Here is a 25,937-nt window from a genome sequence, read left to right on the forward strand (position 1 = left end):
TGTTCAGGAGAATCTTGGGGAACGGAATGGACCCCACAGACCATGCCCTCCCCACCTCCAGCCCCGGTGGAGATCAGCACTTGGCCTCAGGACAGAGACCAGACTAAGAGAGGAGGTTACGAGGAATCAGGGAACCCCAGAAAGGAGGTAAGATTGCGAAGGCACCTGCACGGCTCTGAGTCAAAGGCTGTCAGTCATCTCGGCTCTGACTGCTGTGTTCTCTCACAGCCCAGCCCTTTCTCGGGGCCCAGGGCAGGGGATTGCTACATGCCAGCTTACCTGGGGAAAAACCGGAGCCTCACTTTAGTCCCTTCCAGTAATTGACACGACAGGGTGCTCGGGGTGGGGGGAGGAGAGAGCTTACCTCCATAAATGGTCCCACCCCTGGGCATGGTGGCTCACTCCGGCAGGTAGCGACGGGAGGGTGTGCACCTGCCACCAGTCAAGCTCCGCCAGACTGCGAGACAGGCAGAGCAGCCCAAGGAGCCAGTGAACCATGGACAAGTTGAAGTGCCCGAGCTTCTTCAAGTGCAGAGGGAAGGAGGTAGGAGTCTGGGAGCTATGGGAGGTGCGGAGGGCTTGGGAAGGGAAAACTTAAGGGGAGGCAAGTCTCAGATTTTGCTCTCTGCAACTGTTCCGTTTTCCACATTTCTGTTCAACTGCCTTCATGTGTGCCCAAGATGTCCCCATAGAGTAGAGGAAACACAGAACAGTTCTTACTCTGGTGGCTAGAAGACTTAGGGTCACCTCATCCTCTGCCTTGGGTGTGCCCACCACCTTGTGTTTTCTGTCCCTCTCCAGACTGTGTCCATATGCGGGAGGGAAATGAGGAAAGTACTGTCCTTATCTGACCTGAGGAACTCTCCCCTGTCCTCTGAAGTGGAGCGAGAACTGCTCCACCTGGTGGGACAGGAGAATTTGTCTCCGAATATTATTTTGTGGCTTTCAGAAAAGCACTGATTTTACTCTCCAAGATATGGAGAGAAGTTAAACTTCCCTGACAACTCCAAACATCAAAACTACCAGCCAGTATGAAAAAGAGTCTATGAATTTTATTTTTAGTAGAAAGTATATTTCATCCTTTTTCTCAAATATCTCCTCCGATTTCAAGAGCGTTGATTTTACCTAATTCATCTTTAAGACTTTTGTATTTGAAATTTTATTTTCCCACCTTCATTTGCCCTTCATGCTGGGTGCCACATGTACCCTTTCCACCACAATTTGGATGATCTAACCCGAAGAAGTAGTAAAAATATCCACCTACAGAGCTTTTTTCATTTCATGGGATAAACGTTGTAAAGTAAAAGCAGCCATCCTCAGAAATCTCCCCAGCCTTGGAAAGTGTCCTCCTTGGCTATGGTTTTCAGGGTTCATTCTCTCAATCTCTCTCTGTCTCTGTCTCACTGTCACTCTGTGGATTTGTGAAATTATGCGTATGTGGAATTTTTAATAGTAAAAAAAAAAAAGCTGTTGATATTTTCCCTTTTCTAGAAAGTGACGGCTTCATCTGAGAATTTCCATATTGGTGAAAATGATGAGAATCTGGACCGTGGTAACTGGTCCAAAAAATCGGATTACCTTTTATCTATGGTTGGATATGCAGTGGGATTGGGGAATGTGTGGAGATTCCCATATTTGACCTACAACAATGGCGGAGGTATTTCCCCCCCACCTCAATTTATTTCCTCTTCAGTTTTAAGTGCGGTGTTTTATGGCCTCTGAGGATATTTTAACAACTGAGGAAAGGTATATGATAATATGGGTTAGTGGGAGGATGGGAAATGAGCATACTGCGTTTTATTATTAGACTATGAGTTTCTAGCTCACATTGGAAAGCTGGCTTCACAAGATGTTCAGATATAAACTTGATAAAAGTTGTATATTTAGCACTTCTGAGCTTCTGATCTGAAATCCCATGTCATCTTCAACTATGACTTAGTCTTCTTAATTTACACCTTCCTATGATAATCTGTTCACACTCAAGTTGTGTTTTGCCTAATTTATAGCTGAATCTAAGCAAAAGGCAGGGAATTCTCATTCTCATAAGAAGCTCAAATAAATTGTTTGCTTAAATAGAATAAGGCATTACATTTTGGAAATTTAAGTGTGGAAGGAGTTGATTAAAAAGGAATTAAAGGTTTTGTACTTTAAGCTGCAATATTCAGTTACATGTATTTCAAATTGGATTGACCATGTAGAAGGTCCTTTGAAAATGCGATAGAATGTAGATCAAGGCTAGGTGTTTAATTTCTGCAAAATAATACGGTTTATACCTCATAGATTGCTAAGGAAGACTCCATTAGAACAAGGAGAAAAAAATAAGTCTGGGGGCTTCCCTGGTGGCGCAGTGGTTGAGAGTCTGCCTGCCAATGCAGGGGACACGGGTTCGAGCCCTGGTCTGGGAAGATCCCACATGCCGCGGAGCAACTAGGCCCGTGAGCCACAATTACTGAGCCTGCGCGTCTGGAGCCTGTGCTCCACAACAAGAGAGGCCGCGATAATGAGAGGCCTGCGCACTGCGATGAAGAGTGGCCCCCTCTTGCTGCAACTAGAGAAAGCCCTTGCACAGAAACGAAGACCCAACACAGCCATAAATAAATAAACACAAAGTTAAAAAAAAAAACAAAAACCAACTGTAAAAAAAGTTTGGGAACCAGTTAGGGAAGCAATGACTTGATATTTGATGTTATTAAAGAATAAAAAAATAATAATAAGTCTGAAGTGGCACACAAAAGGAAACAAAATGAATTGCACAATCTTCTAGTAATGTTGAAACCACTTTTCACTTACCATATTTTATTTGCTTGTATACAGGTTCTGTTAGAAGTGTAGGGGTGACATCCCTTTATATTTCATAATTGGATACCAGTGAAACGATGCCACTATAAGTATTCTTCTTGGTACAATAGGATTTTGTGTGGTGATATTTCAATCTTATATTTCTTATTAATTGGTTATATTAAACATTCATACTGGCCTTCAGAGAGTTAAGAAAGGGGCTCTGTTTATCAAACACTTTAAGTGTTGGTGACATAAATTACCCTTTCTAGAGCGTACATTGTTTAATCATGGGTTTGGTATAAATTTGAGCTGGAAGATGACTCAGGAATCACAATCTTTTTGGTGTCTATGTCCTAAGGTCCGTGCAGTGGAGAGAAGCATTCAGGTTCCTTTCCAGCTTCTTATGTTCAAGTTTAGAATAGGAAATTCCCTGTGAGTTGACATCATACATAGGCCCAGTACTTACTATAAATTTCCAGGAACTATATTAAACTAGATTTACTAGAGAATTCTTAAACTTAGCCGAAATAAAATGGTATTATTTATTGTATGCTATTACCTCTTTCACCACTTCCTCTAAAAATTAATATATCATATTGGCTCTCAGTTTTTAAAGATCACATCATTTGGGTAATGGATGATCTAGTCTCTCTCAATTGCTTCTTTCTCTTTTACCCAAGGGTAAAAGAGGAACATGAAATTCAAATTTGTCAAATGTTAATAGATTAGATTTAAAATTATGGTCAGGCTTGAAAGACTTGTTAAAATCTGGAGTCATTTTTATCTGTAGAAACTTTTTAACAGTTTATGAAAGAGAAGTATCATACTACCTTAGGGTCTAGGTCAGCAGGACTAACAATTGGTGACCACTATATTGGACTGATAATTTACCAGTTATGGTTGTTATTAATAATGGAATAATATAATGGGTGAAAAGCCTTATACAGCATTGAGGAAAATCCTTTTTCGCGTGTGTCTAAAAACCTAGTTACACCGGGCTAGCAAAGCATTGCTTATTGCTGTGTTTAAATAGGGATATTTTGTATTACTTTTTCTTCATATTTATCATTGGTAGGAATTAAACTTCTATTAGTCATAGTAATGATGGTATGTACATTGCAACATCTATAAAAACATATTTGTCCCTATGTTCTGGTGACTAGTGACTTGTATGTAACAAGTACTTTATTGTCTCCTAATTTTCTTAAATTAATTAATTAATTAATTTTTGGCTGTGTTGGGTCTTCGTTGCTGTGCTCGGGCTTTCTCTAGTTGCGGCGGCGAGCAGGGGCTACTCTTCGTCGTGGTGCGTGGGCTTCTCATTGCGGTGGCTTCTCTTTGTTGCGGAGCACAGGCTCTAGGCGTGCAGGCTTCAGTAGTTGTGGCATGCGGGCTCAGTAGTTGTGGCACACAGGCTCGGTAGTTGTGGCTTGTGGGCTCTAGAGCGCAGGCTCAGTAGTTGCAGCACACAGGCTTAGTTGCTCCACGGCATGTAGGATCTTCCCGGACCAGGGCTCGAACCTGTGTCCCCTGCACTGGAAGGCGGATTCTTAACCACTGTGCCACCAGGGAAGCCCGATTGTCTCCCATTTTTAGTAGAATATATTTTTAGGGTTAGAAAAATGTAATTCCCAGGTATGATGTTATAGTATCATAATGGGAAAAATATATGAGGAAAAAAATGTAACATGGCTAAATGAAATGTACATAATCCAAAGCCTATTTTTATTCACTTATCTCCATATTTTCTTATTAAACTTTGTTAAGACTTCTAGAATATTGAACAATAAGCTTAATATTCTGTCCCTGCCTCTACCAAAAATCTGGTCATAGTTCTAATGAATAGTATTATGCCCTAAAAGCGGGCAGAAAAAAAGTAAAATAATAAGAGGTTTAAAACAAAAACCAAAAATGGGCCTGAATAATCTAAATGTAGGAGAATTAGTCCTTATGAAATTGAAAGTTAATTCTGAATGCATCTCAATTGTTCAGATTCTTCTACCAAAAATAATGTTTCTTATTAACGTTGAGTGAAGACCCTTATGACTATTTGGAGAATACTGAACTTAGCTGCAGTAACTTCCAGTTTGAACCACATTTAACATTTGAACCCTAAGTCTTAAAAACTGTTTATTTTTTAAGGAGAAAGGAGGGAACTTCACTTTGAAAATACACTATGTGCCTGCCCATTTCGCCAAGTGTTTTCACATAGGCTCTGTGATTTAACCCTTACCACAGACTGATGAGCTGGCATTGCTCTTCCCATTTATGAGGAACCCAAGGTTAAGAGGTTAGGTGAGCTGCCCCAGGTCACATAACTGGTATATGATGGAGCCAGGATATAAAGCTAGGGCTATCTGGCTCCAAAGCCTGTGATCATTCAACTTCTCTGGATTGCTTTTTACGGGCTATTGTTTTTAATAATCACAACAACCTCATTAGGTAATACTAGCATCCCCATTTCATGGATGAGGAATCCAAGATTTAGAGAATCAACTATTTTCTCACAGACAGTAGTAAATTTGGAGCCTAAACCCAGTACTCTCTGACTCCACTATATCAGAATGCTTTCAAAATGTTGTGCTAGTTGTCAAAGTGCCATCAAGATTTGGGCATATAATAGTGCTTTGGTTCTTTTTTTGTGTTTTCTAGGTGCCTTCTTGATACCTTATGCGATTATGCTAGCACTGGCTGGCTTACCTTTGTTCTTCCTAGAGTGCTCACTGGGACAATTTGCTAGCTTAGGTCCAGTTTCAGTTTGGAGGATTCTACCATTGTTTCAAGGTTGGTATTAAAATGTTTTCCTTATTGTGCTTCTTGGTCTATTCCTGCATACAGCTGTCCTCATATTGAAGGCAAAAGGGCATACGTTGCTTTTCTGACTATTTGACACTGTCGAATGTAGAAATCAAATGTTAATTTATATTTCTCTTTATCTTGGGCTGCAGATATGGTAGGGGTTAAGAAGGATATGAGAGAGTTGTAAAGGTGTCATTATTTTCCTGTTTTCACCTTTTGAATTCTCTTGGCAAACAGTCTTGTTAACTTTATGGCTCTGGCTTTTTTCCTGCTTCATATGCGGTCTTCGTCTTCTTGCTTTTGCATATCTTTTACAATGCCTCATTCAGAAAAGTTGAAGGGCAGGTCACGATTTTTTCTTGGATGCTCCTAATGGAATAGGACACTAGGAACGTTTTTTTTTAAAATGCTTTGATTGTTATTAAACATCCAACAGCCTTTCTGTTTGAAGATTAGATATCATTTTGGTATGTGCTAGCTGCTGAAAACTACTTGTAAAGGCTTCAGTGTAACATCAAAAATATATTTATAGCGAGGTGAATAGAATATAGTGCTGGAATATTAAGGAAGCTACCTCAAAAGCTAGTCTTAACATAGGAGTTACATTCAGTATGCTTGCTGTATTTTGAAACTACTGAGTTAAAGAAATTTCAGAAGTTTAAGTTTGGATTGTTACTGAGTTATTGAATTTTCTTTACATGCACTTGTAGAAATGCTGTACACTCTCCTTTTAGGACATTCATTCAGAGGATTTATCTTCTACTTGTCAAAATGTTGGTTTATATATGTCCATGCCACTCTCTCACTTCGTCCCAGTTTACGTAAAATAGCTAGCTAGTGGGAAGCAGCCGCATAGCACAGGGAGACCAGCTCGGTGCTTTGTGACCACCTAGAGGGGTGGGATGGGGAGGGTGGGAGGGAGACACAAGAGGGAAGAGAAATGGGAACATATGTATATGTATAACTGATTCACTTTGTTATAAAGCAGAAACTAATACACTACTGTAAAGCAATTATAATAAAGATGTTAAAAAAAATGTTGGTTTATAGATGAAGAGGGAAGTATTGGTCAACGAGTCGATAGGATATGAGCTTTGAATAGTTTTTTTTTTTTAATAGTATCCACTCTGACCAGAATTTACAGACTTAATAAGAAAGAATAATGAACATGGTTTTCCCTTATGTGAATTCGATGGCTTAATACAGGTCTTTGATCTTAGTACCTTTTTCTGATCAACTAAAAAACTGTCTCAGAAAGTCAATCATCAAAATAATTTTGAGAAGAAAGCTACTCAGACAGTAGTACTGCCTCCCCCCAACAAAAAAAGAAAAAAAAAAAGAGAGAGAAAACATTGAAACAGTTTTCTCATTTTAAAATAGATTTTGTGGAAATTGAAATGCAGCTTTATGAATTAGGAAAACAAATTTCACTTGTTTTTTATTTTAATTGTTCTCTTTTCCAGGTGTGGGGATTACAATGGTCCTGATATCCATTTCTGTGACAATCTATTATAATGTCATAATTGCCTATAGTCTTTACTACATGTTTGCTTCTTTTCAACGTGAACTACCATGGCAAAATTGTTCTTATTGGGCAGATAAAACCTGTAGCAGATCGCCTATAGGTAAAATTCATTTATTTATTTAAAAAGTATTATTAACTCTGCATCATTCTTTTATATTTTCTAAGAAGATTAAAGGGTTAAATCATTTTCTAACCAATTTAGGTTCAATTTTAAGTGAGCCATAGGTTATTGATAAAAGCAGAATAAAGCATGTATAACCTGAAAACTGATTAATGCCATATGTTAATTACTGAGGGCACCCAGCAAGGCTAAACCACTACTTGGAGTACTTCTTGCAGGCCTAAGTTGTGGGCATCAAGAAAAGGAAGAAAATGGGAAAGTGGTAAGAGAGAAAAGCACTATTTATGATAGTAGTAGTGTTTCAGTTGATGGTTGAGTGTTGCTAATCTTTGGGATAATGTAGCATCAATATTGTAGACTATTACCACTGGGATTGCCTGTGTATATTGGAGGATAAAGTGATAAAGATTTAACACTTCTTAGGAATTTAAAGGTGTCATTTATCTATATAGGTTAAATAAGTCCACATATGAAAAGTTCCTTAGAGCACTAAATCCAAACTGAAATGATTATTACTCTATAGCTGTTTTTACTATAAATATAACCACAATTTAAAAAGGCAGATATTTTCATGCTCACCCCCAGCTTAGTAGTAGAGAGGATTTAAGATGCTGAATGTGCATGGCTTTTTCCATTTGTAAGATTTCTACTCCATCTTCACCAAGTAACAATTTAGACAGTACTTTAAATATTTCATCATTAAAACTTTTTTTTTCCAGGTAAGTACTCTTCTAAAACTAAGTATGTGTCTGTGTATGTATTCTTTTTTCTAATTTTTAGTGACACATTGTAATGTGAGTATAAAGCTAGGTGAAATCTTCCAAGTGAATAAAAGCTGGGTAGACGCCAACAATTTTACCTGCATCAATGGAAGTGAAGTTTATCAGCCAGGGCAGCTTCCCAGTGAACAATATTGGAAGTGAGTACAGTAAATTATCTACATCTTAAACGGATGTTATTAAAAATTTTTATAACAATAAAATATTGATCAGCTCTTTTCTTAACTCATATAAGTAGAAAAAAAAGCGGGAGGGAGTCAGAGCAAATTATACTTCGTTTGACTCAAATGTTTACCTAGCCTGTGTGAGTAGTAGTAGCCTGCAAAATTAGCTCATAGTTAACAGATTGTCATTTATAAGTTAGTTATTAAATGGGCACAATGTTGTCAGTGATGATTTATACAGTGCTTATTAGGTAGAAGCTAGGGCATTGCTTTGAAGGAAAAATATGCAACTTTTAGACTATAATGAGCAAGTTCTAATGATAAACAGTTGGGTGATGAGTAATATTGGGGGCAAAATTGCTATTTAAGGCTGCGATTCTTCATTATCCATTTTGCTTATAATTGTCATTATATGGTAAAAATAGATGTTTGGGGTTATATTTGCTTTTATTAATTTTAAGTGATCTCTCTTTAATCTCCTTACTGTATACCTACCCTTTACCCTTACATAACTTCTTTGACTATTGCTGTAATGAGCTCTTCCTCAGCTCCATGTTGTTGCTCTGTGTGACCCTCTTAAAATTTGGACCTTGAAATGTTCCAAATACCAAGCTAAGAATTAAAATCCTAGATCCATATATGTCCCTAGTGGAAATCATGGAATTATACCTTTGAAAAAGGTATAAATAATGGGACCATTTAGGTTTGGTAACTACAAGTATGATGAATAAGAAAATATTTAATACAATTTAAATGTTTTCTCCATCATTTGAACTTGAGAAAAAAATACCGTAATGAGTAAAATGAAATAATCTGATGTAAGGTTAATTTCTTTCCATACAGGAGCTTTGAAATATTAGGGGAAAATCATAGCTAAAGGAATGAGTGGATCTTTTATTCTGGGGTTTGGAATTTTGGATTGGCTGCAGTTGACCAGAAAGTTCAGAGCCTAATTTTTCACTGAACTATTTTTGCCCCTCCATACAATTGTATCAATAAAAGGCTCATACAACATTGATGTATTAATAAAATACTCATGAACCTTCTCCCTGGATGAAAGATATTAAAAAATTCAATGTATTAAGACAAGTGATCGTGTGTTCATCAAAGGGCTTATGTGTTTTCAGTAAAGTGGCGCTCCAACGGTCAAGCGGATTGGATGAGACTGGAGTCATTGTGTGGTATTTAGCACTTTGTCTTCTTCTGGCCTGGCTCATAGTTGGAACAGCACTATTTAAAGGAATCAAGTCTTCTGGGAAGGTAATTTAGAAAACACATTAGACAGTGATGTAGCTGTTTTCCCATTTCATTGTAGTTCAATGCCAGGTAGTACCAAATGCATGTTTTTTCTATGATGGGAACATTCAAATGTGTGAAAAGCTTTCTAAGTAGGCAGTCTCGCTCTAAGAAAATACATAAGAACACTGCTATTATTAAAAAGAAAACAAAACAAGCAAAAATTAGTACTAGATGTGTGCAATTTCTCTAAACTTGGGTCCTTCTAGCTGACACAGCATTCTGAGGCTTGGGAGTATTTCTGTCCTACTATACTAAAGAAGCATCTTGAATGGAATTATATATTGCAATGTTTGGTTTGGAAAGTTTAGATCCTTGTTATATATGTTATATAGGTTAACAGTGTCAGGATTCCCCTTGTTAGAGAGAGAAGGAAAAAAACTATACCATTGTTCTCTTAAAGCTTGCCAAAATTGACTCAGAACCTTGTCTCAGCAGAGTCCTCTTCTGAAAAACATTTCCCACTTCATTGTTTTATTTTTTAAACTTTCAGAGAGCATTGTGGCAATTTCAGAGAACAATATGAAATGTTCTCTGTGAGCAGTTGTACAGTACTCAGAAAAGTAAATGTGTATGTGTTTGTAACCACTAGACTGAAATTTCCTTAAAGACAGAGGACAGGAATAACTGTGGATACTATCTTTGTGTTCTGGTACAATATCTAGCACAGTCAATTAATGTTACATTGTAATGAGACATGCTGCTAGATCACAAAAATACAGTGAACATCACAAAGTCAGTGGAAACTTTCCAAAATAATGTTGCAATTGCACATTTTTGAAACGTTTGGTTCCTTTTTGATGTTAATATTGAAAGAATCCATTAAAAGCCATTTACCCACGCAATTAATTTTTATTGGTCTCTGGATGACTTGTTTAAATCATCTCCTTGGGCATATTATCAAACATAGGACATCTATGGACCAAAGAAATCATCCACATTAATGAAAAGCCAGCCTCAAAGGCAGTCTGCTCATCTGGAACCATGTATTATCTAGGACACAAGCAGTTCACATGTATATATGTGTGCTATCAAACTCTCTTAATGGTAGCTTTAAGGATAATAATAGCAAGTGTCCAGTATTCACTTAATCAACTTTCATGGGATTTGGACACCTACTAGGAGATTTTCCTTCTCCTTGGGGATTGAGTATCATTGCAGGGTTTAAAATCATTTCCCTTCCCACATCAATGCAATAATTTACCAAGAGGTGCTATTCAGTCCCCTCAGACATTTATTAGGATACATTTAGGAAAGCACTCGATCTAGATTCCAAGTTACCATTGCTAATGTATTGTGTATTTACAACACAAACCTGGTAAATATTGCTTCATACATCAGAGTGTTTTGAAAGTGGATCATTTGAGAGTGGTGAGAACAGAAAGAGAAAATTATGCCAACATTGGTATTAGTATTATCAGACATTAATAACCTAATGAAATCTTTGATACTTTATTTTACTAATTTCAACTGGCTAATAACTTTATTTGTATATAATTATACACCATGATTTAAAACAATAACATGAACTTTTGGTTGTTCTTCTTGGTAGGTGGTGTATTTTACAGCTATTTTCCCCTATGTTGTCTTGCTCATCCTGCTGATCCGAGGGGCAACTCTGGATGGTGCATCAAAAGGCATTTCATACTATATTGGAGCACAGTCAAATTTTACAAAACTTAGGGAAGCTGAGGTAAGACAATTTGGATTTCAAATTATCTGAGGAGGTAAAATGTAAAAGCCAATATTGAAAATCTCTGATTGCCATTGAGTGTCATAATATAGTAGCTTGCAAAAGAACATGTGTTTAAGTTTAGTAGTGTTTCCGTCCCCTAGGATGTCTGATTTAACTATTTAACATGACACTAATGCTCTCTTATTGGAAGTGAGGCAATCATTTTTAGCAATAGGATTTTCAAAGTCATTTTATTCAAACTGATTCTATTTGACCAAAAGGATTTGGGGCTTATTAATCTGAAAAAGAATATTTCATGCATGAATACCCACAAATTGATGACTAGGGCTATGTGACTTATCAGAGAAACTCGTAGTAGATTTAAAGATTATAGCTGATGGTTTAATGGTCTAATATAAATTTTAATTGTCTTCAAAAGTTAATATCAAAAGTTAATATTATGAAGTTAAAACATAAATTTGAAATGGATGAAGCATTCCATAAACAAAACTGTTACTTGTACCAGACACATAAATATGTGCCATGAATATGAATTGGTAACCCCTTTTAATATTAGTCCATCGCCAGACAATGGCTGTGTGTATCATAGGTACATAAAATCTTTTACAATTTTGACTGAAGACAGCATTGTCAGTAAGTGTACTCTATATACTATGCTTCTATTGATACAGGCTAATAACACTTCCACTTTTTTAGTAGTCATGTCACATTCTTGGAACACATTAAGCTTCTGGTCAGGTAAAACCCCACGATATTACATTAAAATCAAGAAACATTATAATATCTACCATATTAGTAGTGTTAGCCAAAATGGATATTAGTTTTAGTTTGCTATGGTATTCTTTGTGGAACTCATGCTAATTTCCAGCAATTGTGACTTTCTAAATACTCACAATCCGGATATTTAATTATTTGTTGTAGAACATTTCTGGTAAGCAAGTCAAATTTATCAGTTTTTAGTCATGGAAATCCATCCTTTACCTTTTTGAAAATTGAGAGGTCAATCTCTGGCCTTCAGTTACCTTCTGTGTGTCCAAATAATTTTCACTCAATAATTAACCATAAAACCGTAAATTATTTTAGAACTATGAACTTTTATTGTTTATGTGTTGGCGATCAACATAGTTTGATGTGTCCGTAGGCCACTGTTGATTTCTTCATTTACCTTGGGCCTCATATCTTTTAATCTTGTCTGTTAATCTCTTTCCAACTAGACCGTTTTGGGTAACAGATGAGAAACAAATAAAATGGAAGTAGGGACTCATCATCTTCCCTCTGTTAGGTTATTAAACAAGATAAAATATGTTAATGTTCTTTGAAATGGTAAACAGTTATATAAATATGAGCACACAAGTATTTTAATTATTGCTGTTATATAATACTATATTATTGTAGATGCAACATTTTCCCTAAGAAGTGGACCCTCCATTTTCTTTAAACCTCATAACTTGGAGCACAGTTGAAAAGCCCCTTTGATATTCCTTTAAGTGGCTTTTACAAGCCCCAGATCACCTGGGCTTTATAGCTCCATGAAACTATCCTGAAAATTTTATATGACTATTTTATACTGGTCTGTGTTTCAGTGTCTCTATTGTCTTTAAAACATCAGAGCTAAGCCTAAAGCTCCTTATGAAACATACAGTTTAACCATCCTACCTCCTCACCCCAACACAAACACTACCCTCAGGCCTTCTTTGGGTTTGCTGGCAATGAGAATTTTTTCTTAGATGTTTTTTGTTCCTCTCCAATCCATATTCTAAACATGCAATCATAAGTATATATTTTTTCCTTTTCTTTAAGTATTTGAACTCTACTGATATCTCTAGGACAGTAGAGAACCATAGAAATTTATAGCTAGAGGGGTCTCCAGTGACTATTTTACTAACTCCGTCATTTTACAGTGATGAAGTTGAGACCCAGGAAGATTCACATTTAATTAAATTTACATAGCCTGCTTTTGCATCTTGAATTAAGGTTTCCTAATCACTCAACTATTCATCTTGTATATAGCTATGAGATGGGTAGATATAGAGGTTATAACTATGTTTGGAACTATATTTCACTTTTATTTGCAGCCTAGGTACATCATGGTATGCAGTAGCATTCTTACACAACCCAGACCTGCCACACGACCTCCAGCCTCCTTCCCCCGACTCACATATGCATACATAATGTATCAAGTCAAAGCAGCTGAGAGACCAACATAAGCATGTTGTTCATTTCTTAATAAGTACAACTGCCTGAGAAATAAGAAAGCATTTTTTTCTCACATGATTTTGTTATATATAAGTGAAATAACCATGATCTAGCTGTCTATCTATCCATCTATTTATCCATCCATTTTACGTCCTATTGGCTTCCTGCCAGTATATATATTATATATATATTTCACTTATATATAACAAAATCATGTGAGAAATAAAATGTAATAATAATCTAACATCAAGCTGTATTCTGAGGACCTAGTAATTATTTATTTCACTCCTAACAACTTTATTTCAATTGAAATTGGAAATAGATTACATACCTTTCAAGGAGAAAATTATTGTTTTTAACTTCCACAAAAGAAACCGAGTATCAATTTATGTTTCTTTTCCATAAAAACAATAATAGCTATCACTGAGTATCCTACTAATTGCTTTACATATGTTATCTCATTTAATTCTCACATCCTTCCTAGGACACATAATTATTACTACTATTATTATTATCATCATCATCTCCATTTTATAGATGATGAAACAGGCTTGAAGATGTTAAATAAATCAAATTCAATGAAAGTGAGACACACTGGATTTAGGCTTCATTCTTTTTGACTCCAGAGCAAGAACTGTTAGTCACCATGTTATACGGCCTGCCTTCCACTGACCAGTCCTGTTTTCAGATGGACTAAAAACACACTTTTGCCTACATACATGCCAGCCCTATTATGTGAAGTCTTCACAATTAGATTTTTCTTTGGGGTAATGTTATATCTACAGAATTTTACTATTAAAATGGATTTACCTAGGTTAGTTTCTAAGATTTATTATTGTCCTTTAGCAAAGACATAGGAGGGGTAAATTGTGAAAGGGGGAATGATAAAGGGGTCGAATTAGATGGAGAGATGAGGCCAGCCACGTGGGGCTGTAATCAAAACATGGAATGAGGGTACTGGGTGATTGAGGGGATGCCTAAATGTATCATCATTCTTCAAAAATTGCCTAGTACCACCCTTGTTAAGAATTAATATGTTTTTATTGTCCCCAAGTTGATATGTGGAGTAAATAGAATTCCAATCAAATTCCCAGCACAGTTTCCGTGGAACTTGAAAATTTATTCTAAAATTTATGCAAAGGAGAAAAGGCAAAAAAGCAAGGTGTTTCTGAAGAAGTGAGGAAGACTTGTCTTACCAGATATGAAACAATATTATAATGCTATAGGTATAAAAATAATGTGGTGTTAGCCTAGGTATAGACATACAGACCTGTGGCACAGAATAGTAATCTCGGAAACAGATTCATGAACATATGGAACTTGATATGCGGCAGAGGTGGGGATGCAGGTCAGTGGGAAAGGGATGGACTATCCAATTGATATAATTGATATCCAAATGATATAATTGAAAATATCAATTATCTTTGGACATAATTGATAATATCAATGATCTTCGGATAATTGATATTCCATTTAGAAAACAATGTGTTGGGATTTCTAATTTAATATGCATAATATCAATTTCAGGTGAACTGAAAACTTAAGGATATAAGCAAAACTTTAAGCCTTTTAGAAGAAAATATAGGATAGTAGCTTTATGACCTTGGGCTAAGGATTCTTTTTTTAAGTCAGAGAAATCAAGAACAATACATAAAAGCAAAGATGAATACCTTCAGCTACATTAAAACAAAATCTTTGGTTCATCAAAGGACACAATGTTAAGAGGTGAAAAAAATAAGCCACAAACTGGGAGAAAAAAATTAACATATATAACAGATAAAGGATTAGAATCCCAACTACATGAAGAATTCCTAGAGATCAAATAAGGCGAATAACCCAAACAAAAAACTGGCAAAAAATATGAACAGGAATTCCACAGGAAAAGACTATGGAATATATACACATAAAAACATGCTAAACCTTATAAAGTACTTAGGGTTATCAAAACTCATTTCACAGCCACTAGTTTGGACAGTATTAAAAATTCTGACCAGTGTTGGCAAGGATGTAGGGGAATGGGAACTCTCATACCAGCTGGTGGGAGTGCAAAGTGATAGAACTACTTTGGAGCATAATTTGGCAATATTTAGTGGGGCAATACAGCAGTGGAAAAAAATGTTCAGAACTACATACATTTAATTGAACCATATGAATTTGCCTATATTCTTTCATTTTTGACTTACAAAATTGAAATTTCATATGGTTCAAATTGATAATGGAAAAATCTCATACACTACTGAATGGAAAAAGCAGGTTGTATAAGTTTACATGCTTTAAGAAAACTTTTCTATAAACTCAGAAACATGTAAAGCTAAATGCCATATTGTTTAGGTTAGTAAAAATATAAAGAAAATTGAAGAAATGATAAACACAGAAGTCAGGATAGCAGTTACCACTGAGGTTGGAAGGGTGATATGATCAGGAAGGGGCACAGGGAGGCTTTAATAGACTAGTAACATTTTACTTCTTAAGCTGAGTAGTGGGTCCTTGGGTATTTATTTTGTTCTTGTATGAATATTTATTCATTTGTATATATGAAATATTTTATACAAATGAAAAATTAAGAGTGTGTTTTTAAATATTATTTTCTCTTGTAGGTTTGGAAAGATGCTGCCACACAGATATTTTATTCCTTGTCAGTGGCTTGGGGTGGTTTAGTTGCTCTGTCATCTTACAATAAGTTCAATAACAACTGCTTCTCAGATGCCATTGTAATTTGCTTGACAAATTGCCTCACTAGTGTGTTCGCTGGATTTGCTATTTTTTCTATATTGGGACACATGGCTCATATATCTGGAAAGGAAGTCTCTCAAGTTGTAAAATCAGGTATGTAATGCTATATATTATTAACTTTGATGAACTCAATATAGCTCATTTAAGAAACACTGATATATTTTATAGCAATTAGAGCACTCAAGATTTAGGGTATTGTGTTTTCTTTCTCATTTCATCTTATATAACTTGGTTGTTTTAATGATTTAATAATTCTTAGATGATCTGAGAAACAACAGTACATTACAGAACCCTTGTTTAAGAATATTTTTTCCAAATTTTGTTTAGTCCTTAATATGAACTACTTACTGCACAATTGCAAGTATCAGGCATCATGCTACGCACTTTACATGCATTATCTTCATTTGTGTGTATGTATATCTATATACACATACATATATATACATGTGTGTGTTAATATGTATATATGAATATATGAGAGACTATATATAAAAATTAATCCATGTAAAATTACACTATTAAATCTGAATTTTTAAAACGCACAAATGTCATACAGATAGAAACACAACTGACTTTGAGTATACAGCTGTGTCCAGCTTTAAAGGAATCTGATTAGTGAACTTCCTAACTTTAAAGACATTAACTAGGGATGCTTAATTATCTGCCTAAAGATCCTCAGGAACAGAATTCTAGGGCTCTTTTAAGTAGGACTTTCTTATTAAATTTCTATTTATGGTTAGTATCATTTGATGGAGAGATTGATGAATGAGAATAGAATGTTAGGACTAGAAAGGACTTTGGAGATCATCTAGTATCCAGCTCCTCATTTACAGAGGAATGGATTGATGCACAGAAATGTTATGTCTTGCAGAAAATCGAATCATTAGGAAGTGACAGAGCCTAGGCTAGAAGCTAATTCTCCTGACTCCTAGGTCAGTCCTCTGGGAGGTTGGAGAAACTTAAAATACTTAAAACTAAGTATCATATAACATGACTGAAATTTTCTTATAAAGCGTCTCTAAAGGTAACATACATCAAATAGAATGAATTGGGCGACATTGGGATTGACATGTATACACTGATGTGTATAAAATTGATGACTAATAAGAACCTGCTGTTTAAAAAAAAAATAATGTGCCTTCTTGATAAAATGTTTAAAATAAGTCAAAAAAAAAAACCCAAAAAAAAAACCAAATAGAAAATAAGATTCAATTTATAGTTTCATTACATACAATTTTGCGGGTATCCATATAATAATTAAAACGGCACTAAAATTACACCCATTACCTTGTAATAACCTATAATGGAGTATAATCTGCAAAAAATACTGAATCACTATGCTGTATATCTGAAACTAACATAATATTGTAAATCAACTATACTTCAATAAAAAAATAAAATGGCACTACACGGCTGTGAAATGTACAGTGAAAAAAATAAATTAAATGGCACTACATATAGTGATTTTGGGTAAACATTTGGAAAGAGAGTTAAAAACTAAAAAGTTAATTCCATGAACATATCTTTCTTGATAGCGTAATTTTTTTAGAATTTCTAGGCTAAGGTGACCTAATTTAGGTTTCTGGAGTTTAAGACAATTGGTCTTCATTAATTAAAAAATAAATAAAATCAGCTGAACAAAATCATTGATATAGTTAAGATTTCTTATGTGAGAAATGTACCATTTACAAAATTTATCTCACTAGCTTAATTCACGTCACATGTTCACATTATCACATCGTAGAACAACCCAGTCAAACACTTTTAAAAGTGAAAGTGAAACAGTTGCTAAAGAATGTATATTATGGATTGGGTTGCCAAATTAAAATGAGATTTTTCTAGTATCTTATTTTGAAAATGTTCAAATATGTGAATTTTCTTGGCAACTAATTTTAAATTAAAATGCCATTGATTTTTCTTAGGTTTTGATTTGGCATTCATTGCTTATCCAGAAGCTCTAGCTCAACTCCCAGGTGGGCCATTTTGGTCCATATTATTTTTCTTCATGCTTTTGACTTTGGGTCTCGACTCTCAGTTTGCTTCCGTTGGTAAGTAATACTCCCAATGTTAACATATCCCTCTTATATTTTACTCATGTTTCCTCTACTTAAAAACATCCTTTTCTTACCCTTGTTGCCCCCCTCTAGCTTTTACTCTCAGAATCATCTTTCTGAAAGTTCTTTTTAACTTAAGTTTTAAATATGGAAAAATACAAAGTACTCATGTATCAGATACCCAAAAGGAGCAGAGATTAATATTTTATATTTGCTTCAGATATTTTTTAGAAAACTAAACTGTTATAGATAAATTTGAAGTCCCCTGTGTTTCTCTGTCTAATACAATTCACATTTCTTCCTTCTTAGAAGCAACCGTCACCATGGATTATGTATGTTATTCAGACCACGTTTGTATACATTTTATATGTATCCATAAATAACATATAAATTTTTAAAATTTCACATAAATGTGAAGTTTCATAGCATACATATCATTCTGACAGTTGTTTTTTATATGTATTATGAATCCATGTTGATACATAGACATATAGCGCTAATTAATTCACAATCTGTTGCCATAATGATGGGCATTTGGATTATTTCCAATTTTTAAAAATTACACACACTGCTGCAATGACTATTCTTGCACATGGTTCTGTGTACACATAGGGATTTTCCCTAGGGTACACACCTAAAAATTCTGAATTTCATCATATCGTGCTCTTACATAAACCATTTTAATAGTTTACAGGATAAAGTTCAGCTTCCTCTAGTTGACTTTCAAAGCCCTCCAAAAATCTCGAATATGTTTCTTAATCCTTTTACTCATATATCCTACTTTTAGCCAGTACCCTGTTTCACGAACACATTTATTTCTTAAACCTAGAAGGCCTTTCTGTCTCCATGTCATTTATTCAAATATTCGCCTTATTTAAAAGTTCTACTAGAATTCTTCCTTCCCTATAACCCTCTTTCAAACTACTTCAGCCCTCGGGAACCTGTTACCTTATAATTGCTACCAATGAAAAACCTTATAAAATAGACTAAAAACAACAAATAGAGCTGCATTTGATTTTTATCAGAACTGATGAGTGGTCGCTGCCAAGAGAAAGGACCCCGTGGATTTTTAAAAGTAAGAAGTAGGGTCCAGCGTATATTCTCAACACATATTTGTAAATTTGATTAATAGAAGTTGATTTCTGTGATTAAAATTATTGGCAAATGAGTTGACATGTCATTTTTTCCCTTCTGAAGAAACGATTACAACAACGATTCAAGATTTATTTCCCAAAGTGATGAAGAAAATGAGGGCTCCCATAACTTTGTGTTGCTGCTTGGTTTTGTTTCTCCTTGGCCTCATCTGTGTGACTCAGGTATACTACAGCATTTTTTCATAGACAAAATATTAGTTGGAATGTACTTTATAATCTAAATGAAGAAGCCAAGGTTTAAGAGGATGTTTAGTGACAAGTCCAAGTCTGACTTGCATCAAGATTTTCTGAGTTTTAGCCCAGATTTTCCCCCCATTATAACACAATTTCAATAGTAAGTATATTTTGCAGAGGGGGAAAAAGCCCAATAGTGGACAATTTCCCCAATTACAATAAAGTTATAGACTTAAAACATAGGCTATATTTCTTGGCAGCTACTACAGAGCAAACACTGCATATCATTTTGATAATCAACTATACCAAATGCTTATTTTTTAACAGTGACTCAGTATAGAATAAAAGGTACATCCTGTTTGAGATATTTAAAGCCATGTTTGTGTTTACATTTGAAAACATTCCTTTTCGCATTTTGGCAGAGGTGAAACCAAGGAGCATATGTTAAAATCAAATTAGTAGATTCAATTTGAGTACCTCATCAATCATAGAAATAATTAAAAATATACTTAAAAGTAACTGATTTTTTTTGGTAGGCTGGAATTTACTGGGTTCATCTGATTGACCACTTCTGTGCTGGATGGGGCATTTTGATTGCAGCTATACTGGAACTAATAGGAATCATCTGGATTTATGGTAAATAGTGACTATAGAATTATCTACACATTTTACTAAAATGACTTAGTTTGATTCCTTCTCATTATGTTTACTGTAATAGCTAAGTATAATATACTGGACAAAAATTTATTATGAATAAAATGTAGTTAAAGGTATATATATGCTTCATTGCTGTAGTATTGGAAAATGTTTAGACATGGAAAGATAACTTGGGGCCACAATGATTAATGAATGAAAGTATAAATAAGGGCTGAATGTACTCTTTGTTGTTTTTAGGAGGCAACAGATTCATTGAAGATATAGAAATGATGATTGGAGCAAAAAGGTGGATATTCTGGCTATGGTGGAGAGCTTGCTGGTTTGTCATTACGCCTGTCCTTTTAACAGTAAGTATTAACATGCCATGAATTTGGTATCAATAATATATACATTTAAACACTTCTAAGGTAAACTTGAATTATTCACACTGAATACAGTAAGGCAAATTAATGTCATAAAGTAATGATTTTCAACTTTTACTTCATGACTGGCGCCTCCAAGTTGCCTAAATTACAATGCCTTTCTTTGTAGCATTATTTTTGAGGCCATAGGCTTAAACAGTTACCATTTGAGAAAATAAACAGGTTCCTATAGACTTAAAGGTCCTAGATACTTAAAAATTATCAATAGGATAAATTTTTAAAAACCAGTCATTTGCTCATTCCCTAAAAAATATGCTGAGCCATCTACAATGTTCTTAACCTCTCTGCTTAAGACCCAGTCTCTGCCTTCAAGGAATTCAATCTAAATATACTAATTGCTAAGAAACAACACTCAGTTGTTAATGCATATTTTTTTATGGGAAGTGTTTAGTATCTGAAATTACTAAAAGAAACTCACGTGTGTCAATAAAGGCAATAGTTCATGTTAAAAATTGGTGCTATCTAGGAGCTGAGGGAAAGCAAAAGATGTCTTCTTGGAGAAACATGACATATGGACATGATATCTTTAAATAAAAGCTCAGGACAGTAAAAGGCTGAATGCCAAAATAAACACTTAATGGGACAGAGAATTCTATGGACTAGAGATAATGGTGGGGGTGGGGCAGTGGCAAAACCTTATAGAGGATGCTTTGGTTCTCACTGCCCCCATGCTTCAAAGGTTTTCCTAGAAAAGGTCATTACATAATTTGATCTAGAATTTGTTTTAGAGGGTGTTTTTAACATTATAAGGTCAGGTTCAAGTAGTGAGCGGTTGGGAACTGGGTGTGTTGAAATAAAATGATTTTCACAGTGCTACTAAATATTGTTTTCCTGATTTGACAAGTCTCCACAAGTCTCCATAATAATATAAGCCCTTTACCAACTTAGAAGATCTAACTAGACTTTTTAGCCAGCTAATTTTCACTGATTACAAGGTTTGACAACTGGATTTACTTTAAAATGCAAAAGTATTAGATATTAAATGATATACATTATCATCTATTTTGTATAAAGTCATATATATTAGATTCCACTATCCCTCAGCCATTCTCTTGTAGATATGTAAAATTATGGTAATTGTGAAGTAAACTTAAATTACTATAATGAAATGAAAGAAATTAATCTATTTAATTCTAAAATTAAACTTGAATATCTATAAAATTCAAGACAGGTAAATTTAGAGGAACTACTAGATGATTTTTTAGTTTTTGCTCATTTTGTTTTGTTTGCTTTACAGATTTCTAAATAATTAGTTTTAATGCTGCAACATTCTAGTAGGTTTTTTTTTAAACACTTTTTAAAAAACTTGGCCTTAAAGTGTTTTCATCTTGAAGAGTCACTGTTTTGCCCAAACATATATTGAGCTTGTTTTTTTCTCAATAAGAAAGTGAAGGGTGCTTTGGTAATTATGTACCAATGTGTGAATGCGTGTGTGTTTTGGGTGTGGAGTAAGGGGTGCTCTGTGTAGTGGAAAATAATAGAAACAACTGCTAAGCAAGGTACAAAGCATGTTCACTAAAGTGTACTTTACATTCTCATTGATTAATTGATATGCTGGCTAGCTTATAGCACAGAATAAAACCATGCTACTATAAGTGAAATACATGTTGTTGTATTTCAGTATTTTATTGAAATACATGTTGTACAAGTATTTGTATCTTTTATAAGTATATGGAAGTGCTAATTTTGGAAGAATCTATTCAGAGCCAAATACAAGTTATTTAGATTGGTTCATTTAGTATTTTATCTTCCAGCTAGTTACCTGATTATCTTAGTTGGCTTGAAAGTATTTTCATTTTAATTGCTTTTGATAAGTTATTTCTAAGGAATGGAATCAAATTGCTAATACTTAGTGCAAATGAAATCATTAGTGCAATAAAGTTTAATCTTTACCATTTTCTTTTCATATTTTACTTTCACAGGCAATCTTGATCTGGTCATTGGTACAATTTCATAGACCTGAGTATGCCCAAATTCCATACCCTGACTGGGGAGTTGCTATAGGCTGGTGTATGATTATTTTCTGCATTATTTGGATTCCAATTATGGCTATTATAAAAATAATTCAAGCTGAAGGAACCATCCTTCAAGTAAGCATGTTAATATTATTTATACTTTAAAAGTTATGTTATCTATACCCGTACTGAGTTCTACTGAGATGACACAAAGCAAATGACCTTTTTCCTTTATATCTATAATTTTCGCCTTTAAAACTTCATGTGGTTATAATAGATACTGTAATAGCATGTCAAAACTGGGAAAACTCTGGTAAATTTCTTGAACCCAGTCTAGACCCTGAGTTATCCCTCTTCCATGGAGGCCTAGGGGAGTTGATTATGACATCTCAATAGGACAATGACAAGGTAGGCTCAGCAGGCAGATTGGGTTCAAGATCTAGGTGAGTGCTTTGTGGATCTAGATCAATGGTTTGACCCTTTCTTTGGTTCTTGAAACTTCCCAGGCATACACTGGTTTAGATCCTCACTTAACCCTCACCCTAAGGCCAGGATAGAAATGTCTGAGAATTCAGTGAAAGTGTATGAAGTGATATTGTTGCTTGAATGGGTTCACGAAACACTTTCTTTTGAAATCATTTACATACTCAATTATTTTGGCTTTGTAGTTAATACAATTCTATTAACAATTGGTTACATTTGAGTATCATTGTTTTTGGTAGACAGTATATTAAGAATTTAGATGATCATTTTTTACTTTTCTATGGTTCTTATTTCATTTTGGTTAGCAAGGAGACTTAACACTCTAAAATTTTCATTTTTTTTTCTTTGCTTTTCAGCGCATTGTAAGCTGCTGCAGACCAGCTTCTAACTGGGGGCCATATCTGGAAAGACATCGTGGGGAAAGATATAAAAACATGGTAGATCGTGAAAAAGAGACTGACCATGAAATACCTACTGTTAGTGGCAGTAGAAAACCAGAATGAGATCTAGTTTTTAAAAATATGTGGTTGTGTAATGTGATTATTTTAGAATAGAAATTTTTATTTATTTGTATGTTGAGTAGAAAAACGTATATACTAGGTTCATAATAGTATGATGAGCTTTTTTTCCCATTTAAGCAGGAATGTAATATAAAAATGTGAATCTACTAATGTTTAGCAATGTGATTATTATATTTCTTTTAAGATTATCTTAACACACACATAGCTGCCTCTATTTCACAATAAAATATTAAAAATAATATTTTTCTAATATATTGAAGGTTTTATTTTGAACTGGTTATTTAGAAAATAGTTATATTTTCTATTATACAAGGTTTTAAATATCACTTGCTTACGTTTTCTTAGTACATAATCCTTCCTTTCCATAAAGCTGGGGAAAATAAATCAATATATTTAAAAGACAGTGTTAAAATTGAAAGCCTCACTTAATTAGAAATGCCATATATATGAAAAAAATAGACTGTGTATATAATATGATGACTGTAGCTTAATACTTTTGGTTCATATGTCTAAAAACTTCATGTATTCATGGCTCACTTTTTCTAGGTGAACTTAGTGGTTACATTCTTTATTTACAAATAGTGAAGTAAGACAGAAAACTAAGGATCCTATGGCCAGTAAGTGATAAATCTAGAAAATGGAATCCAGAAGCTTTGATTACTTCTAGTTAATAGATCAAGTAGAATGATTTTGTCTTATCTGAATAAGTTACTACTTATGGGTGGTAACTTATTTACATACTTACAGGAGATAAACGTGTGAAACTTGTCAAGAATGAGGGCAGCCAAATTAGAAAGTCCTATATCCCAGTTTGCTTACAAAAGCTAATGAAAACATATTATATCACTAATAGATTTTTTTTTTGACAACTCATGGGGGTTCTAAGTGCTCCATCCACTTTTTTTTTTGAATTTTATTTTATTTATTTTTTATACAGCAGGTTCTTATTAGTTATCCATTTTATACATATTAGTGTATACATGTCAATCCCAGTCTCCCAATTCATCCCACCTCCACCCCCACCACTTTCCCCCCTCGGTGCCCATACGTTTGTCCTCCACATCTGTGTCTAGGTTCCACATATATGTGTTAATATACGATATTTGTTTTTCTCTTTCTGACTTACTTCACTCTGTATGACAGTCTCTAGATCCATCCACTAATAGATTTATACATTGATTATATATCACTGACAACTGGTTTACTATCACAGCCTAGGATGGTGAACATTACCTAACTATGTAAGAAACTTTTCATTTATTCTTAAGGTTCTTAACCTGGGCTTCAGAGAATGTATGAAGCTGAAATTACATGTAATATTTTTCTACGTGTATGTGTGTATGCATTTTTCTAGGGTGAGAGTACATAGTTTTCACTAGAATATCAAAAATGATCTGTGACTCAGAAAAGTTTAAGAACCTCATATACTACTGCTGGCTTTTTGTTCTTGTCAAATGAGGAATAAAAGAATAATTTTAAGCCTTAATTTCTTATACATTTTAAATTCCTTTTCCTCTTCCTTTTGATTGAAGCTTAACTTCTTAACTGGTAACTTATTTTGGGGGGAGGGGGCATGAAGGTAGGTAGATAGGTAGGCCTGTAATTGAACAACCTCAGTGAATTATGTACATATATAAGATGAACTTGTGTTAGATATTTTGAGGGTTTTCTCTGAGCGTAGCTCAAATGCTGTTAGTGAATGTCAACAGATTGTTAATTCCTCAATTATACTGGATTTTATAAAATACTATTTGAAATAGATAACTACAGCTTAGACGTTAACTTTAATCCATATTATATTACATGCATTCTACCCTTATATTTTGGTGTTATTTGAGGTGTGGATTTTTCACCAAATAAAAAAATGCATGCAATTTTCTGCGGTGACTCTTGCAGTTCAGGGAAGATTTAGGCACACTTCTAATGAAATACTGATAATATCTAATTGGTGGTAGTGGTGGTACTGGAAAAGAAATCCACTTCAAGAGCTGACTACAAAGAGTAGTTAAGAGTTTCTGTGACTATCTTTACAATTGTGTAAAGTACAGATCTTAACAGAGTGCCTGGCACATTTTAGGGTGCTCAGTGGTAGCTCTTAGTATTATTATTACACAGATTCAACAGTGGTAAGAAAGACTATTCTGCATAATGGAAAGAGTTCCATCAAATCCCACTTACTTTAATGCAAACTTGGAGACATTTACAGTATTGTATTGTAAACCATTAGAAAAAACTGTTTTTCACACTTGAGTGAAATTAAAATCACTGTATCTCAATATTCTTTTTAGTGTAGCTTATTAAAAAGAAAACAACTCAAACTGTTTCTTTTTCTATTGTGCTTTCATTCCCTTCCCAGTGAAATATATATTAGCAACATAATCAATTCTTTAAATGTGAGTGAGCAAACTGACAAATGTCTGAATTTTG

At 34.5% G+C, this 25,937-nt stretch overlaps 1 protein-coding gene across 1 annotated transcript; it reads left to right on the top strand.

The window, feature by feature from the left end:
• The first annotated feature begins 417 nt into the window (after positions 1–417).
• Positions 418–23,625, top strand: SLC6A14 (solute carrier family 6 member 14). Its single transcript, XM_059910153.1, has 14 exons — positions 418–544; positions 1,492–1,657; positions 5,434–5,565; positions 7,044–7,205; positions 8,007–8,145; positions 9,297–9,429; positions 11,018–11,158; positions 15,955–16,183; positions 18,013–18,138; positions 19,342–19,460; positions 20,009–20,108; positions 20,367–20,476; positions 22,474–22,641; positions 23,346–23,625. The coding sequence occupies exons 1-14, from the start codon at positions 497–499 to the stop codon at positions 23,490–23,492; spliced, it is 1,920 nt and encodes a 639-aa protein (XP_059766136.1). The 5' UTR covers positions 418–496; the 3' UTR covers positions 23,493–23,625.
• The last annotated feature ends 2,312 nt before the right edge of the window (positions 23,626–25,937 follow it).

The sequence above is a fragment of the Balaenoptera ricei genome, chromosome X, assembly GCF_028023285.1.
Source record: "Balaenoptera ricei isolate mBalRic1 chromosome X, mBalRic1.hap2, whole genome shotgun sequence".
Lineage (NCBI taxonomy): Eukaryota > Metazoa > Chordata > Mammalia > Artiodactyla > Balaenopteridae > Balaenoptera > Balaenoptera ricei.